General features: G+C 44.1%; 2 protein-coding genes across 5 annotated transcripts in view; one reads left to right on the forward strand and one right to left on the reverse strand.

Annotated features, from left to right (window-relative positions):
• LOC116640812 (aromatase) overlaps nt 1–8,688 on the reverse strand; it is a 129,440-nt gene extending 120,752 nt beyond the window's left edge. Inside the window, exons 1-2 of one of the 4 annotated variants that reach the window (XM_032418071.1) lie at nt 8,512–8,688; nt 7,463–7,712 (exon numbers count right to left, since the gene is read on the reverse strand). The gene's annotated coding sequence lies outside the window, so the exon portion shown is untranslated. Of the gene's footprint in view, nt 1–2,478; nt 4,477–7,462; nt 7,713–8,511 lie in introns of those variants that run through there. The other 3 variants (XM_032418070.1, XM_032418073.1, XM_032418075.1) reach the window with 3 other exon arrangements.
• GLDN (gliomedin) overlaps nt 8,689–18,830 on the forward strand; it is a 69,685-nt gene continuing 59,543 nt past the window's right edge. The window contains exon 1 of the mRNA XM_032418068.1: nt 8,689–9,051. Within this exon, the coding sequence (XP_032273959.1) occupies nt 8,689–9,051 (363 nt within the window). The remainder of the gene's footprint in view (nt 9,052–18,830) is intronic.

Consider the following 18,830-nt stretch of genomic DNA (forward strand, 5'->3'; position numbering starts at 1 on the left):
AAAAAAAAAAAAAAAAAAGAATAAAGTACTTGGGAATAAACTGAACTAAGGAGGTAAAAGACTTCTATACTGAAAACTAAAAAACATTGTTAAAAGAAATAGAAAAATACAAACATAGAAAGATCTCAAGGCCATGGATTTGAAGACTTAATATTGTTGAAAATGTCCATACTATCCAAAGTTATCTACAGATTCAAAGCAATCTCTATTAAAATCCCAATGATGGTTTTTACAGAAATGGAAAAAACAATTCTAAAATTCATATGGAACAACAAAAGACCACGAATAGCCAAATCAACCTTAAGAAAGAAGAACAAAGCTGGAGTCATCATATTTCCTGATTTCAACATATATTACAAAGCTACAATAATCAAAACAGCATGGTACTGGCATAAAGAAAGACATACAGGCAAATGGGACAAAATAGAGAACCCAGAAATAAATCCATGCATATATGATTAACTGATCTTTTGACAAGTGTACCAAGAACACACAATGGGAAAAGGATAATCTCTTCAACAAACAGTGCTGAGAAAACTGGATGTAAATATGCAGAGCAATGAAACAGGATTCCTATCTTATGCCATATACAAAAATCAACTCAAAATGGATTAAAGACTTAAATGTAAGATCTGAAACTGTAAAACTCCTGGAAGAAACAGTGAAAAAGCTTCATGACAGAGGTCTTGGTAATAATTTCCTGGATCTGACAGAAAAGCACAGGTAGCAAAAGCAAAAATAGAGAAGTGGGGGAAAAAATAGACAAGTGAGACTACATCAAACTAAAAAGCTTCTGCACAGCAAATGAAACAATCAACAAAGTGAAAAGAAAACATATGAAATGGGAAAAATATTTTCAAACCATATATCTGAAAAGGGGCTAATCTCCAAAGGGCCCCTACAACTCAGTAGCAAAAACAAACAAACCAAAACCCTAATGACCCAATTTAAAAATTGGCTAAGTACTTCAGTAGATATTTTCCCAAAGAAGACATACAAATGGCCAATAGGTATATGAAAAAATGTTCAACATCACTAATCATCAGGGAAATGCAAGTCAAAACCACAATGAGATATCACCCTCACACTTGTCAAGGTGGCTATTGTCAAGGAAAAAAAAAAAAAGACAAGTGTTGTTGAGGATGTAGAGAAATTGGACACTGTTGGTGGAACTGTAAAATGGTGCAGCTGCTATGGAAAACAGTATGAAGCTTCCTCAAAAAATTAAAAAATAGAACTATCATATGATCCAGCAATCCCACTCTGGGTATTTATCCAAAAGAACTGAAATCAGGATCTTGAAGAGATAGCTGCTTTCTGGTGTTCATAGCATCACTATTCACAATAGCCAAAATGTGGAAACAAATATCCACTGATGGATGGAGAAAGAAAATGTGGCATATACATACCATAGAATATTATTCAACCTTAAAAAAGAAATTCTGTAATAAGAGACAATATGGATGAGCTTTGAGGGCATTATGCTAAGTGAAGTAGGACAGTCATAGAAAGATAAAAACCACATGATTTCACTAATATGAGGTATCTGAAATAGTCAAATTTGTAAAATCAAAGACTGGAATTAGTGGTTGTCAGCGACTAGGGTAAGAGGGAAATGAGGAGTTACTAATCAAAGAACATACTGCTTTAGTTAAGCAAGATGAGTAAGTTTTAGAGATCTGTAGTACAATATTGTACCTATAGTCAACAATACTGTATCATATAACTAAAACTTTTTTAAAGATTTTATTTTTTATTTGACAGAGAGAGCGAGAGAGCACAAGCAGGGGGAGCAGCAGAATGAGAGGGAAAAGCAGGCTCCCCGCTGAGCAGGGAGCCCAATGTGGGACTCGATCCCAGGACCCTGGGATCATGACCTGAGCCGAAGGCAGACGCTTAACCGACTGAGCCACCCAGGTGCCCTAAAAATTTGTCAAGAGGTAGATCTCATGTAAGTATTCTTACCATAATAAAATAATTTTTTTAAAAAAAAAAGAGACCAAGTAAAATGACATACAAGAATAATTCATTCCTAATAACTTTGTAAGACTGTAAACCAAAAGAAGAAAGAAAGAAGGGAGGGAAGCAGGGAAGGAAGGAAGGGAACGAGGGAGGGAGGGAGAGAGAAAGGGAAGGAAGGAAAGGAGGGAAGGAAAGGGTAGGAGAGATATAGCCTAATATCACAGTTATGCACATCTCTTAAAAAAGAAGAAGAAGTAGTCATCTGGGTTCAGGATCTGTAGTCTGACCTGCGTTCCCCCTGGCTGAGGACCGTCCTCCAGTCCCCTGGTTCTGCAGATGGAGTGCCATCTCTCCAGACTCGGTATTGGCAGGAATCCCTTTTGGTTCCTTTCACTTAGACTTTGGAGAGGTGAGGCATATCTAATTTTGCTTGTCACTCTGACTTCTGACCCCAAGGAGGAAAAGTCTTGGTTTCTCAGGCCCCAAATCCACCTATCGTTCAGGTTCCATATTCACCTCTGAGATGCAGGGATGACAGTTCCCCTACTTGGTCTCCAGGAAATCGTTCTGACATCACTGCTCTCCCTGAACACTCCATAAAATGCTGGACTGGGGACTGCCTTTCTTTCTCTTGCATAGTTTACATATTCTAGCAATCAGGGCTTGCCCCGCCTTTGTTTTGGAGTCTTGGAGCCAAGTGCTGCTCTAAGCCCTTTTCCATTTCATCAGTTTGAATCCTTTCCCTGCCCTATTTTTCCACTTCCTGTCCATCATCTTGAGCATTCCTGACTGGCCCAAGATTTGGGTCAAGAAGGTTCCCACTTTCGATGGATGCTGGTGAGGTTTCAACAGTATGATCTTGAGCAAGTCGCTTAACCTTCGTGAGCCTTGCTTTCTCATCTGTGAAATGGTTATAAGACCTGCCCTGCTCACTTCACAAGCTGATTATGGGGCTCAAATGACATGAGAAAGTACTTTGAAAACCGAAGTGCCCTACACATGTAAAGCTTTGTTTTGTCCTTTCAAAAACAGTGGTTCAAGTTTCATAAGTGGGGCTTTGCAGTATTAAGTTACTTCCATGGATCTAGCCATTTCAAAGCTACCACTGGAGCTTTTCTTCATATTTTCATTCTGTTTCTGAAAACAATCACTTTTTTATTTACTGAAAGGCCATAACTCTAGGTGAAAAAGAAGGCTTCTCTCCACTGTCTGATAAGATTACAATTTAAAGTTCACTAATACTGGAATTGCAGACCTGTCTTTGACACTAATCAGGTGGTTGATATGGTAGATGTGGAGATGTGCCCCACTTTCCCTTTCAAGGAAGGACTTGATGCACAGCTGCAGGGAGCAAGGTCAGGGTATGCCTCAGCTTTGAGAGCCACCTCGCCCAAGGTCACACCCTTCCTGGGGCAGCCCACATCTGCCCTGTGACTGGGTAAGACTGGGGTAAAAGCCAACCCATTCTGGCCTGACAAGGGACACTCCAATGGACAATACTCAATTCAGAGCTCCCAAATGGTTGGCTGAGCCTTTGTAAGACTGCACTGAGTTGGACTTCTCCCTCTACCTAATCCTGCTTCCTCTATTTCCTTCACAGATACTGATCCCTACTAAATATCTTGCACCCCAAATTCCATCTCAGCATCTATTCCAGAGAACGCAACCTGTGATAATTGGCTATGATGCACTGCGAGGGCACGATGGGTGGGGTAGGGAGGGGCATGTTTATCACAAAGGAAATAAAGCACAGAAAGGGCAGAGGGAGAATTTGAAATAGCCCTACTGTACAACCTCTGACAGCTCCATGTCTAACAATGCTTAGATGACTCTCAGATACTGCACCTATGACAGGTGGAAAGCTGTTGTTGCTTCCCCAACTTAGACCAAAATCTCACAGGGAGAGCAGTATCTTTTATTCTTATTCCCAATGTTAGAGATGACTTGATTTGATGATCTCACCTTGAAGTACCAAAGGCTGACTTCTCAAAAAATGCAAATACCTGCTGGGTATCATACAAAAACTCCAGCTAGTATCATGATAGCCGAACTGTCTAAATGTTAGTCATGGTTCTATTTTTCAAATACCTTTAAATGTGCAGTGAAAGAGAAAATGGTATTTTCTAGAACTCAATGTCTTCTTATTTTATTTGGAAAGATGGGTTTGAAGGCTGAGATTTAGCCTGGTGGAGGTCAGAGCTGGTTTCTGCAGTGACAGCAGCCACTGCAAATCCTACCAATAAAAGGTAATCTTTGAAAATGAAAATCTGTCATTCATCAACCCAACCTCCCACCCCAACACACACACTTAAAACCTCTAACTTCCCATTGCTCCTACAATAAAGACCCTAGTCTTACAAGGTCCCACCCACAGAATCTGGCCCCTAACTCAGTCTCCAGCCTCACTTCATTCCCTTTTCTCCCTGCTCCCTATGGTCTTTATCCTACAGCCACACTGACCTTCTTACGGTCCCTCAAATAAACCATGGTGCTTCCTGCCATAGGATCTCACATGTGCTGTCCCCTCTGACTACAACCCTCCCACCCACACCTCCACCTAGTTAACTACTGCTAATCTTCAGATTCCAGTTCAAACACCATCACAAAATCAGGGAGACCTTCCCTGACCCCAGACTCCACATCTAGGACAGGTTCCTCAGTGATATGATCTCACAGAATAGCACTCCTTTCCTTCAGGTCTCCTATCTCATTGTCTCGTTTAGAATTATACCCTCACACAATTACTCAGCTAATTCCATCTCCCCACTTAGACCACAGGCTTCAGGAAGGCAGGAGTGGTGTCTGGTTTTGCTCTCATTCCTATTCCTAGCTCCTAGCACAGTTCCTGACAGATAGTAAGCACCCAATTTGTTGAATAAATGGATAAATGAATGAGTGAATGAACAAAGAAAATAAATTTCTGACTCATTTTGGTTGGGGAGCTTGAAGTTTCGTGGGGTTAAAATGTAGAAATGTTGAGTTAAAAACCCAATGTGCTTGGGCAAAAGATATATTTTGGTGGCAACTATTAGAGATTTTTTCCCTAACCCCTGGCAAGGAGGAAGGGTGGGGATGGGGAGGCAACACAGCACCATCAGGAGTCACAGAATACCTGCCAACCTCATCAAAGAGGATGACAATACCCAAGATCAGGCCTGAGAGTAAATGAAAATTATTCACTTGACAGTCATGAGGAAATGCTGTGGACTTAAAGTTAGAGTATATGCTTGAATTGGATATTTTTCTCCAGGGCCCTAAAGTTTACTAGCTGGAATTATTTATTAAGGACAATTCTATTTAACTTTTGAAAATGAAGCAGCTGTCTTTTAATAGAAAAGCTACTTCTTATTGTAAAGATAGCACAGAATGTTCTTGGCTTCCTTGGTTCTCCAGAAAAGGAAAGTCAGATATCTCCCTGTGTCTTCACTATATCTTGAGCCCCTGTGTCAACAAAATAGGCCAGATTAATAGCTAACTTTTTTTTAGAATTACTTATTACTAAAAGTACCAGCCCATCCTGAGAAATACTAGGTAGGGCAGTCTACACAGATGTATCTGCCCCTCGAGGAGTCATGGGAGGCTTAGGTAGAGCCAGAGATGGAAAAGTCCCCAAATAACCAATCTCAAAGCCACTGTGTTCAGAAAAGAAGCCAAGTTTACCATGTATTGAAAAGTTCTGTTCCTCAAAAAGGATCCCAAAAAAGTGTAATTAGCTAATCAATTTATTCATCTAATATTCCTTCTTGGCATAAGCCCCTGCTATGCACAGTGAAGAGAGGTCCCTTTCTTAAGCATACTATAACTCAACAAAAGAAGTAAGATCTGGAAGACTAAGATGTTGGTCAACAGCCCAAGGCACAGCAAGGGTGTCAGCAAGTTCAGACAGCCCATAGACAATAGCACTAATGTCCACAGAGTGTTTACTATATGTCAAGTGCTCTACATGTATATTCTCATTAAATCTTCACAAGCTATGAGATAGATATGATTACACTCTCCTTAGAAAAGCTGAGTAACATGCCCAAGTTTGTAAATTTAGAAAGCAGTTTCAAGCTTAGTTCTATCTGATTCCAAAGCCCATGCCTCTAGCCTCTGAGTCCCTGGGGCTTGCAGAATTCAGGGAAAGGGAGAATTGACTGTGGTACAGAAGGCAAGGCTTGATGAGGGACAGGGTTCTGAGCTAGGCCTTAAGCAGGCACAACTCTGAGATAGGACAGAGAAGGAGAAGGGTCAATGCATGATGCTGTGGTGGAGCGAGGGTGTAGAGAGAAGACAGAGAAGAAAGGGAAGAGTACAGAGCAAGGCCAGTTGCTTGGATACAACCATCTTGGGGGGAGGGATGAGTGAAGACACCTGCCTCTTAGGCTGTAACAACTTGTCCCACCCTTCTCCTTTCCAATAAAATATTATATTCCTACACAGAAAGATTTGAAGAGGGAACCAGAAGAAGTGTTGAGTGGAAGAGGAGTCTTGCCTTCCCTTTGCTCTCTTTCTGCCTCTCTGCTCTCTCTGAGTGCAGTATCCCAGGCACTCCACCCATCTGGCCCAAAGTCGATGCCACAAACCTTTTGAGTCCTACATCCCAAGAAGGGTAGCATCTTCACCTGAGGTCGTCAGATAAAACCTGGCTGGTTCCAAATGGAACTGGAACTCCACTCCTTCTACTACGGGCTCTGAACCAGAGGGGTTGGGCGTGTGTGTGTCAGGCTGCAGTTATTCTCCCCACTGGACAGGCAGCCTTCCAAGGAAGGTAGCTCCAGTTCGGTGGCACAAGTAGAGTTTCATGCTTAAGCCTTACTCCCACTAGGCACACCTCGTTTTACATGGACGTACGTTCACTATACAGCCTTTTACTCATTCGTTTGTTCATTCACTCATTCAACAGGGAATTAATGGATGGCCATTTCAAGCCAGGGACTGTGCTAGGTGTTGGGGGAGACAAGGTCAAACAATATGTGGCCCCTAACCTCAGGAGCTGTATACTCTGTTATTGCTGGTGAGCACTGATGACATGGTCAGGCAGTAGTAACTATAATGAATGTTAGGATAAAGAGAAGCTCAGGAGGCTCCGTGGGACTCCCAACTGCTCACATTGCAAGCTGCTTGCCTTGTTCATTTCTGCACCTCCAGTGCCCATCACTATGCCTGACACACAGCTCATTAAATTTTTAGTGAATTAGATGAAGATCTTACTGAGCCTGATTCCCAGCTCTGTCTCTCTGGGGCTTCTCTCCATTGGTTTAAGCCTGGCGTCCTAAGCCTGGATGAGATAAGGATACATGGCATTCTTCAAATAGATCACAGTATGTTAGTGTGGGGAGAAACTGGACAAATTTGTCTGTATCACCTCCATTCCCTCCTAGACATCATGTCCCCATAGTTTAGGTCCTTCATGAACCACTTGGAACTTCATGCTTTCCTAAGTCCTCCTCATCCTGGATGCTATCCTAAGAATATGCAAAGTTGGTCCATGTCCCAATTAAAACTCAGGAATCCAGACCTTGATGCAGAATCGTGACAGCTCCAGCTGGCTTGATGGCAGGGGACCACCTCCTCCTCTGAAATAATGGGCTGTGGAAACAGCAATCTTGGCTTCCAACACCACCAGGGTCTCCTGTGGGCCCTGGGGCCCCAGGGAGGCAGAGCCATTCAAGGGAAAGGTGAGAAGAGGGGTGGAGAGGTCCTCTGAGGAGGCTGAGAAGTGACTCTGCATTTGGGGGATAGTGATCCTTGAGGTACAGGCATCTGAGCTGACAGAAAAAGGAAGAGGTAACTAGGAGGCATGAGGCAACTGCCCCCTCAAGCAAGGCAGGCTAGGTAAGGTCCAGAAAGAGCCTAGACAGAGTCCCAACTCTTCAGCCAGAAAGCACCTCAGAATCAATTCAGAGTGGTCTTGGGACATGTGCAAAGCCCTTCAGCTGAGTAGTAGCAGGATGGGGTTAGAACCAGGTCTCCTGATTTCCACCCTTGAGTTTTTTTCTCCTTACACTGTTGCCTCCTAGATATGGGTCTCATGGGAGAGTTCTTGGCCTGTCACATCCTAGAAATCTCCCTTCACAGAGGACTCCTGCTTCTCAGGCAGGGCGAGGCTTTTCTGGTTCTGATGGGTGGCCTTTTTAACCCTCCAATGCCAACTGTATTCTTCTCTCTATCCATCCCCTTCCTCAGAAACATCTCATGGGGTCTTCAGTGGCCACGTGATGGGTAGCCTGGGTCCCTGCCCAGCAGCAGACCTAGGGACAGTGGGCACGTCTTGGCATCTGGGCATGATCCTTTTCTCCAGAGAGGTCAGTGTTGGGGGAGAAGGGAGTGGAATCCAGTGACTTCTCCCGCCCTAAGAATTCCTGCTCTCCCCCTCAGTCTGACCCTCACTCTGCTGGCCTGGGCCACAACAATGCCCACAGGCAGGGCACTGAGAAAAGGAGGGAGACCCGGGTTTGCCCGTTTTCTTGGCCAGGCCCCAGGAGCATGAGCCCCCCCCCCCCCCCCCCCCCCCCCCCCCCCCCCCCCCGACCCAGTCATCTCCACTTGCTCCTCTCCCCCTCTCACCCGCCTGTCCCTCCGGGCTGCTCAGGCGCCACCACTACTGTCCCCAACCCGCCCCGCCAGCCCGGCCAAAGGGCAGCGTGACTCACGGCGCTGCCACCAGCCCACGGCTTGCCCGTGGCGTATAAAGGCTGCCCGGCGGGAGGCGGCGAGCCCTGCCCGGCCCGAGGCGCGCAGAGCATGGCCAGGGGCGCGGAGCGAGGCCGCGGGGGCGCCGGCTGGTGGCTGCGGGGCGCGCTGGCGGCGGTGGCGCTGCTGGCGGCGCTCAGTGCTGCGGGCACGGTGTTCGCGCTGTGCCAGTGGCGCGGGCTGAGCGCGGCGGTGCGGGCGCTGGAGGCTCAGCGCGGCCGCGAGCAGCGCGAGGACAGCGCCCTGCGCTCCTTTCTGGCTGAGTTGAGTCGCGCGCAGCGCCGGGCGCCCGCGCCACCCTTGGACCCCGCCAGCGCCGCGCGCAACAAGCGCAGCCACGGCGGGGAGCCCGCGCCACACATCCGCGCCGAGAGCCACGACATGCTGATGATGATGACCTACTCCATGGTGCCGGTAGGCGGGGGCTCGGCTCCCCGTGGCGCCTCCGCCAGGGTGGGCGGCGGGCAGTGAGGGGAGAGAGGCCCAGATGCCCTGTGCTTCCCTGGCTAGACGGCGAGGTGCAGAGAGAGAGGGCCCTGGGTGTGAGCCCGGCTGGGGAGGTCACCTGTGCAAGCACCTTAGTCCTCCGAGGTCCGTTTCCTCCTCTGTTAAATGGGGGACGGGGTGAAGGGCTGTCTTCCACCTCTGGCATCTTTGGGTCCGCAGGTAAATGAGGGGCGTAGGCAGTGTTTTTAAGAGCCTACTTTCCTTCCTAACTTCGGACAAAAGTTTTCACAATCTGGTATGAAGGGAGCCACAGCGGCTCCGGGCTCTGCCTGTGCGACTTGCTGGAGCCCCCTGAGAGCACTGGGAAGACATTTCCGAGAGCGCAGACTTCTTCAATAAAAGGATGCTTTCCCGGGCTTCAGCGAGTGGTCTGGCTTTTCACCTGGCCTCGGACCATCCTCATGAGATTGGTTGAAGGGAAAACAATCAGCCCTAATTTTACCAATCACCTGGAACCTTGGTGCTGGGAACGTTGCTTTTGGGTCTAAAGCGGTTCCAAGTGGAAGAGATCAAAATAGAGAAATTTTCTTAAAAATCCACTGTGAAAGCTGAGTTTCTCATGTGGGCTCCAGCGGGTCTATGGAACTCCAGAAATTACCAGTGTGCACTCAGGGGGCGTGCATCTAGGGGAGTCCGTGGATTTTCATTAGATTTGCACTCCCCCAAAAAAGGTTTAAGAAACTTTGCTCTTAAAAACGTCTTTAAAGCAAGGCCTCAACAATCTTTTTTTTCCAGTTTGAAGTTTCTTTGCTTTTGCTGATTTTTAACTCAGTAATTATCTAACAATTACATTTAGATCACATTGCAGTTCCCCATTCAGTTTCATTATCCATTATGACCGCACTGGTCTTATTTCATTTTATAATTACAAAGATTTCAGTTCTGGCACCCCAAGTCAAGCGTGAGCCATACTTCGGAATCCTTGGTATTTGAAGATAAACTCACTTAAAGCTTCTGCATCATAAAAGCTTTTAAGTATCTTATATGAGCTGAAATGATTTTATAACTACATCATGGGAATACTACATACTGCAAATACACCTTTTGAGAGAGAGCAAATTTTCCATTCCTGGCTTCATTCTTTTTTTTTTTTTTTTTTTTTTTTTACCTGTGTTATCATTTAAAAATCTGGGCCCAAGCAAAAAATTTTTTAAAAGACCTCTGTAAAATGAAGAAATCTCCTTTCCGGGAATTTACTCTTTCTCTAGGCTCTCTACCATGCATTTTGAGGGTTTTTTTGAAACCCTTGAAGAAGGATGCATCGGAGCATCAACATTTCATATTTTTAATCCTGCTTTTAAGGTAGAAGCTTGTGTATTGCTGCTTGTTCAGTCACTGACCCAAGAGAACAGAGACCCATTTCCGTGTCAGTCGGAAAGCTAGATTTAACGATCACCACCTGCTCTGTTATAGATCAGAGAGCAGAAAGATCACATTTGTCAGGCTGAGAAGCATTCATAGATTATCACCAACTCATACCCCACTTGTAATGGGTATGCTTTGACCTTACCGCCTCATTGAGGAAATTTCCATGCAGGTCAGGAGAAAGTGGCTGTCATATTGCTGGCTTTCCTGTTGGGAGTAGTTCTCAAGCAGTAGGCGAGGGGGTCACCTGGAAGCACATTGAAATACAGATTCCACGGTCCCCCCCTCACACTTATAAAATGATCATCTCCAGAACTGTCTTCCTTAAGAAGTCCGAGGTCACCATTCCCCTACCTTCCCAGCCCCTTGGTGAGTTAGATACGGGGGTTCCACATGCCACATTGAGAAAGCTGCTCTAGATCACTGCTTCTCTACTGTAATATGCACGTGAATACCTTGACAATCTTGTTCAAATGCGGAGTCTGACTCAGAAGGTCTAATTTCTGGCTTGAGATTCTGCATTTCTCATAAGCGCCCACTGATACCAATGCTGTTGTTTTGAGGACCTCACTTTGAACAGCATGGTTCAGGAGCAGGGGATGCACATTGAAATCACATGGGGGCTTTCAAAATGACTGATACCTAGATCCCACCACCAGAGATTCTGAATTAATTGTTAGAGGTGCAATGTGGCATGCCTGCACATTGGCATGCCTTCCTGCTGACAGTGAGTAGCATTAAGCATCTCACTCCCACCAGGTATCTTTTGAGGCCTCCGCTTCAAGCAGAGGAACCAATTTTATTGCTGAAAGCCTTTTACTTTATTCTAGCATCATTCATCTTTGCAAATTTTTCTCATTTTTACTCCCTGTTTTTCTCAGAATAGAGAATTATTCACATGAGGAAACAATGTTTTAAAAAGCACTTTCAGGGCTCGTGTGCACTCTCTCTCAAATAAATAAATAAGATCTTTAAATAAATAAATCTTTAAAAAAAGAAAAACTTTCATGGGCACCTCTAGTAGAAAAGTTGCTAAGAGAACTGTTTAGTATACATTGTGGAGGTGGGTGTGCAGACTTCTTTTGGTTGAAGTCACACCTTTCCCCACCCTGTTATACATCACCAGTAGGTTTTGAATGAGTATGAGATCAAAGGTCCCCCCACTGTGGTTCCATGTCCTTAGAGACCTAGGAACAAAGAAATAAGCTGTAGGCAGACTAATGTCAGCATTTCATAAAGTCTTCCAAATGGCTCATTTATCCAAGATGAGTCTCCTCAAGCTAACCGACCCTTCAAAGTTCTGTGCTTTTGGCTGAAAGTATATCAACTCAGCATGGTAATTTTGGTTAGCATTCTGCCCAAAAACTGGTTGTTAAAAGGGCAAAAAAAAAAAAAGTAAGTGGGTACTTTGGAGAAAAGTAATAAAGGCCGTGGATACCACTGAGCTAGACCAATATTGGGAAGCCATCTGCCAGGAACTCCTGCAGGAGAGGGGGTCCTGTCTAGTCCCCACCTCACTTCACACCACCCCCATCTCACTTGTCTTCCCATCAGCTGCTCTCTCCTCCCATTTTCCAGGTCTTACACTTATTGATGTTCTGGTAGCCTCATCATCCTGTCCAAAATCTAAGGTCAAGCTCCCAGTAGGAAAAAAGGTTTTACTTCTCACAATGTGCATCTTTTTTTTTTTTTTTTTAAGATTTTATTTATTTATTTGACAGAGAGAGACAGTGAGAGAGGGAAAACAAGCAGGGAAAGTGGGAGAGGGAAAAGCAGGCTCTCCCACTGAGCGGGATCTTGACCTGAGCTGAAAGCAGACGCTTAACAACTGAGCCACTCAGGCGCCCCTCATAATGTGCATCTTAACAAGCTCTAAATGGGTTGAAGATTTACATTTTTAAAAAATGAAACCCAGAACTACTGAAGGAGATATGGTTAAATTCATTTTTAATGTTGGAATGGGGGAAATCTTTCTTTCCAACAACTCAAAAACCAGAAGCAAAGAGTAAATAAATTTAACTACATTTTAAAAAGCACACACAACAGCAAAACACCTGGATGGCAAACAACAGCAAAAACAAACATACAGCTCATAAACATAGGCAAAAGACAAAGGACAAACTGGAAAAAAATATTTGCACCTCATATCCTATTTTAGTATATGTGCTGCCGAAGCGAGCACACACCTCATATCCTAGATACAGGGCTAACCTTCTGAATATATATAACACTCCTATAAGTTTATAAGAAAAAAAAACAAGAATTTAATAGGAAAATCAGCAGAAATAGGAATCCAGTAGGAAAATGGAACACAATTCTCAGAAAAAGAATTACAAATGTCTCTAGGTAAACATGTGAGAAAAGATGTCTTGGTTTAAAAATTCAAATTACACCTGCCCTGAAATACAATTTTTACCTGTCTGACATAACTACAGAAGTTTGACCACACATTCTCCTGGTGAAGTTGAAGGGAAATAGACATGCTTTTGCATTGATGTCTGGACCGCAAAATGGGACAACCCATGTGGAAGGCAATTTGGCAGTACCTAAAAATATTACAAATACATTTACCCTGTAACCCAGCAATCTCACTTGTGGGAATTTATCCTGCACGACAGGCTTTATCACCTATGAAATGACATATACACATATTCTTGGTAAGAGCAAAAGACTATTCACAACCTGTGCCTGTCAATACGGAATTAGTTTGATAAACCAACCCATGCACTCATTGGGATAGGTAGCTGTAAAATGAGAATGAGGAAATTCTCTATGTCCTGTTATTGGAATAATCCTTAGGATATATTTTAAGTGAAGAAAGCAAGACAGAAGAAAAATATATATATTGTATTACCTTGTGTAAGGAAGAAGCGGAAAAATAAGTGAAGATATTAACAAACGTGCTTTACTTAGGGAGGGTGGGGGTAAGATGAGAATGAGCCTCTCACTGTAGAGCTTTGTGTATCATGTTGACTTTTGAACCATGTGATTGTGTTACTATAATTGTGAGTGAAAAGGCCCTAACCACGAGGTTACATGGCCACTGGCCCTGGACTGGGGGGCAGTTGGGCATGGCAGACTATGCTAGCCTGAAGTTCATGCGCTGTCTTGGGCTAGGGGGGTGGCTTTCACTGATTGTTCCTGTACAAGAGCAAGAGCTCAGTGTGCCTGATCTTTTGATTTTTTTTTCAAGAGAAGTGAAAAAATCTGACTTCTTTTGTGAAATCTCTTGGCTTTGAAATGTTGACCAAAAAATTCCAAACAAATGTTTTTAACTGGCTGAGTGTGTTGGCCAAACAACACTCATATTGTTAGGGGCCATGCTAGGACTACCAAGCTTAGTTCCCAGCAGTCTCGTCTTATAATAATGGGTGGTTTTGAACAGAAATGGCTTTATTCAGCTCCACCACATCACCCTCCCCCACGTATTTCCCACCCTGGTTCTGCAAGGATACCAGTAACTGTGCCATTGTTACTGTTGGTTGAGTGGAGATGGGTTTCTTTGTGTGTTTGGTTTGGTTTGGGTTTTGTTTTGCTTTTTGGCTGTTTCTAAAAATCAACTCCACCTTCAGTGGACAGAGATTTCCCAGCACTGTGGCTTTTCAAAAGCTCATGCTCCAGTTCTGAGGATAGTTCTCAAGGAGGAGAACCCAGCTGTGTTGAGCTGTCTGAGGCTTTTCGTGATGACTGTAATGAGGTACACTTCTGTGGGTCTATACATTTTCTTGTCCGGGGTGGAAATCATGTCACCTAAAGTCATAGCTCCTATCTGCATAGATGCTATACTTCTTTGAAAGCCCTAAATTGCCTGTGTCAGGGATTACCTCCCTTTCCTACCTCTTGGAGTGAGTCACTTCCAGATGGTGTAAAAGCTGAGGATTCAGACCGGGGGGTCAACGGACTGTGCCCCATAGCCAAGTCAAGTCTGCCATTTGTAAGCCCGCAAAGTAAGAATGATTTTTACATTTATAAAGGATTAAAAAAATCAAAAGAAGAATAATATTTCATGACCCACAAACATTATGTGAAATTCAAATTTTAGTCATCATAAATAAGGTTTTGTTGGAATACAACTATGCCCATTTGTTCACATATTGTCTGTGACTACTTTCACATGACAACAGCAGAACTGTGTAGTTGCAACAGAAACCATATGGCCCACAAAGCCTAAAATATTTTCTTTTTGGCCCTTTATAGAAAAAACTTGCCAGCTCCTCATTAGACTGTGGTCCATTGGAGCAGAGGAGATACTAGGGGTTTTTCCTTTGGAGAACCTAGGCAACGAAATCAGGGTGGTCTAGGATTGGGTTAACCCTGGGGTTTGGTTTGGTTTTGGGGGTTTTTTTTTTAGCTTAAGGGTAGAATTTAGTGATTCATAGTTGTATATAACACTATAACACCCAGTGCTCAATACATCACATGCCTTCCTTAATGGCCATCACCCATTTAGCCCACCCCCTACCCACCTCCCCTCCAGCAACCCTCAGTTTGTTTCCTAGAGTTAAGAGTCTCTTATGGTTTGCCTCCCTCTCTGTTTTTATCTTATTTTATTTTCCCATCTTTTCCCCTAATGTTCATCTATTTGTTTCTTAAATTCCACATAAGAATGGAATCATACAGTATTTGCCTTTCTCTGACTGACTTATTTTGCTTAGCATAATACCCTCTAGTTCCATCCATGTCCTTGCAAATGGCATGATTTCATTTTTTTTGATGGCTGAGTAATATTCCAGTGTGTGTGTGTGTGTGTGTGTGTGTGTGTGTGTGTGTGTATACCACATCTTCTTTATCCATTCATCTGTTGATGGACATGTGGGCTTTTTCCATAATTTGGCTATTGTGGACATTGCTGCTATAAACAGTGGGGTGCATATGCCCCTTCGAGTCAGTATTTTTGTATCCTTTGGATAAATACCTAGAAGTGCAATTGCTGGGTCATAGGGTAGTTCTATTTTTAACTTTTTGAGGAACCTCCATACTGTTTTCCAGAGTGGCTGCACCAGCTTGCATTCCCACCAAAAGTGTAAGAGGGTTCCCCTTTCTCTGCATGCTTGCCAACATCTGTTGTTTCCTGACTTGTTAATTTTAGCCATTCTGACAGGGTTTTAAGACCTCCCCCAAGGAGACAGAATCTAAGATGGAACTGACCCAAAGTGTGGTCTCACCCTGGAGGGGGGCTACAGGCCTCAGGCCTTTTGTTCCTTCTAGGCCAGCTGCCCAAGTCAAGAGCAGTCATGTTAGGACAGCTTTTAACCACCGTTAATCCCATATCTAAGCCTTGTTTCAAACCCCATCGTTCTCTTTAATTCGAAGGGAGTGGTTTATACCCCATTAGGTCCTACAGAACGGTCCCTCGTGAAAGATCAAAGGCCTGATACAGAAGAACAAGAAAAGGCAGGGCAGCCAAACCCACAAACCCACGTGCAGTGCCTGGGAGGTATCTTTCCATGGCCTTTGTCATAACAGCAGGTGCACATGGTCACTTGGGATGTCACACCTGACACTGCAGTTCGTTTGCATGTCAGAAGCCATTTCTGAGTGTCAGTTAGGGTGGGGGAGAACTTGAAGCTACATGCCTGCTAAGATTGTGTCCGCTGTTGGTACTGTGAACACACCCATAAACGTAACTCATGATGGCATGTTGAGGAAGTTGGGCGAGAGCTAGCTCCTTAGTTACATCCTTCAGACACTTTATCAAAACACATTTTGCATATATGCAAATAAAACACTCAATGTAGATATACAGTTGTCATGATTCTCTAAGGACATATGTAAAAAACAAGTGGGCCAAGACTGAGCATCTGGACCCATGAGAACAGGGCACTTGCGTTGACCATATGAATGGCTTTAACAATTTGGACCTGCTCCTAGATCCTGGTGCTATCAAAAAGCCCTTAGTCTCTTTCTCGCCAAAGCATTAGAGGTGAGGGAAGCAGGAATAAGCCTGCTAAGCTTCTACAGCCTGAGCAGGATGGACCTTCTGGGGCCTAGTCCACTCTCTCTGTTTCCTGCCTTTCCTTCAACCTATACCACCTCTATTCCAGGGATAAAAAGAATTTTTTCCCTTAGGAACTCAAAGCCACATGCCCCCTGGAACAGTGCCACTCCACTCTGAGGAGACAACAGAACCCCCAGACCAGCCCATCAGATAGTGACATTGCCCACTAGACCACAGGCTGAGAGATTTGGGGCAGAGGGCCCTTTCTGGGTGAGTTCCAGAATTACTTCTCAGATCATGAGTCTTCCAGTGCCAAGAGGTTGTTTTTCATCCCCAACACCCTTGTCCTAGAATTCTCTCTATGGCTGGCCCAGGCTCACCTCCACACAGTACTCCGGCCACCTACAGCCATTGTGTGGCAGCCCTAAATTGAGCAACCTGGGATTCCTTCCTCAACTCTTAGGTTCCCAGCCAAATTCTCTCTCCCTGATTCTTCCCTGAGTATGTTGTGGTGGTGAGGAGTGTGAACCAGAGAGTCAGATGGATTCACATCCTGGGCCCACAGCCTTGTAGCTGGGTGACCTTGGACATGTCTTTTAACTTCTCCAAACTTCAGTTTCCTCATCTGTAAGATTGATATAATAGTGTGCATCTCATAGTGCCCTTAGGAGGTTTAAGGGAAATGATGTAAGTCAAGCATAGCACCTGGTATAGTCAGGTTCCCAGGAGCTATTCATTGTTGCTGTTATGAAGATTTTCCACTCTTACTTTATTGTTAGCCCTTCTTGCCCCATTATCTCAGCATCTTGTTTCTAGGTTTATGCTTTATTGCCAATTCCTTCAGAATGCCAAGTTGTCTGTTCACATGCACTTCTATCAGCTGCTGCTTTGGGATATTTGGCCTCTTAACACCAGCCAAAATCACCTTGTCATGAAAGCAAAACAGAGTTAGCCTTGATGGGGTGGCAGGGCTTCTTGAGCTGGTCAGGATTTCCTGGGCCCCTACCCCTTCTACATGGCCACTGATGACGAGATTTGACACCCACCAAGAGGGAGTCATCTTGACCCCCTTTCTGACTGGCTCAGCTGTTGTTAACTCCTACTGGTTACTGTTGGTAGCAGTCCTAAAAAATGTTTTGGATGCTTTCATTTGGAAAATTGACAAAATGTGAGCAGAAGGTAGAGCAAAAACAACTTCTAAAAAAGAAGAACAATTTACTTCTTAGGGGTCTCATGTTCTCCAGGGTAGGATTACCTATGTGGGAACTATCAGAACAGGCTTCAGATCTGACAAAACACACTTATCTGAGAAAAAAAAAAAAAAAGATATATTTTTTTTCTCTACATTCCTCAAACTCCACCCCTCCCCCACCCTCTCGCTCCCGTAAAAGAAATCCTTGGCCAAATCTAGTTGACATTCAAGCTTCATTTCCATGCATTTTATCTACAGACTAAAGGTCATGTTGTGTGAAATAAACTGAAGCTTTTAGGTTGTGATTCTGCAACAAAGAGAGCATTTTTCAGCCCATCAGTTGCTTTTATGTATCTCTTTGGGTTTTAACAGCTCTATATTTTAAGTAGATATAATTTACGTCTAGTTTAACTAAAGTTCAAGGCACAATTTTCTTTACTGAAAGGTAGAGTTAAAACAAGAAGGCCAACCAAAGATCATTCAAAATGCAATTTGTGGAGTTTGTTCTGAACGCAATAGGTAGAGTAACCTTTCAGCTGCCATTCAGAAAGTTTCCTGTGCTCACCAAAGTGCTGGGAACTTTGGAGACCCTGCCTGGGCTGTTTGTAAAGACTGAGGAGTACTTGGGGAAAAATTGTGGATAACTATTCCCGAGCTAAAATGATGAACTGGCAACTGCAAAATAATTCTCCAGTTTTTCAGTAACTTAATGGATGACTATTGGAGTCTGGATTCATTTTCACTCAGAGGTGGAACATGCCCTCTCGCTCTAGGCAACCCTTGAGGAACTTGGAATCAATCCCTCTGAACAGGGAGACCTTTAGAGGAAAATCCTTTATAGTGACATATGTGATGAGCATCAGAGTAGTCAAGAAGAGAGAAAATAAATTCTCACTAAAGTGATGAAGAAGGAGACAGAACTTGAAGTGGGCAATGTAGGGTTGGTAAGATTTGGGCAGGCAAGGAAGGTGAATCATTCCAAGGGCAGATGATAACTTATGCCAAGCTCGAGGGACTGGAATGAAAATGGTTCCAGGCTAGAAGAGCAAGGAACAAAGAAGATCTTCCTGCACTTGGGAGTTTGGGCTAGGGGGAGGGGAATTCCTTAAATTTACACTTTTGAGAAGTTGAGAATGAATCTGATGGGCAATTGGGAACATTGTAGATCTTTCATCAGGAAGGAGTCATGAA

This window comes from Phoca vitulina, unplaced genomic scaffold, assembly GCF_004348235.1.
Source record: "Phoca vitulina isolate PV1807 unplaced genomic scaffold, GSC_HSeal_1.0 scaffold20, whole genome shotgun sequence".
NCBI lineage: Eukaryota > Metazoa > Chordata > Mammalia > Carnivora > Phocidae > Phoca > Phoca vitulina.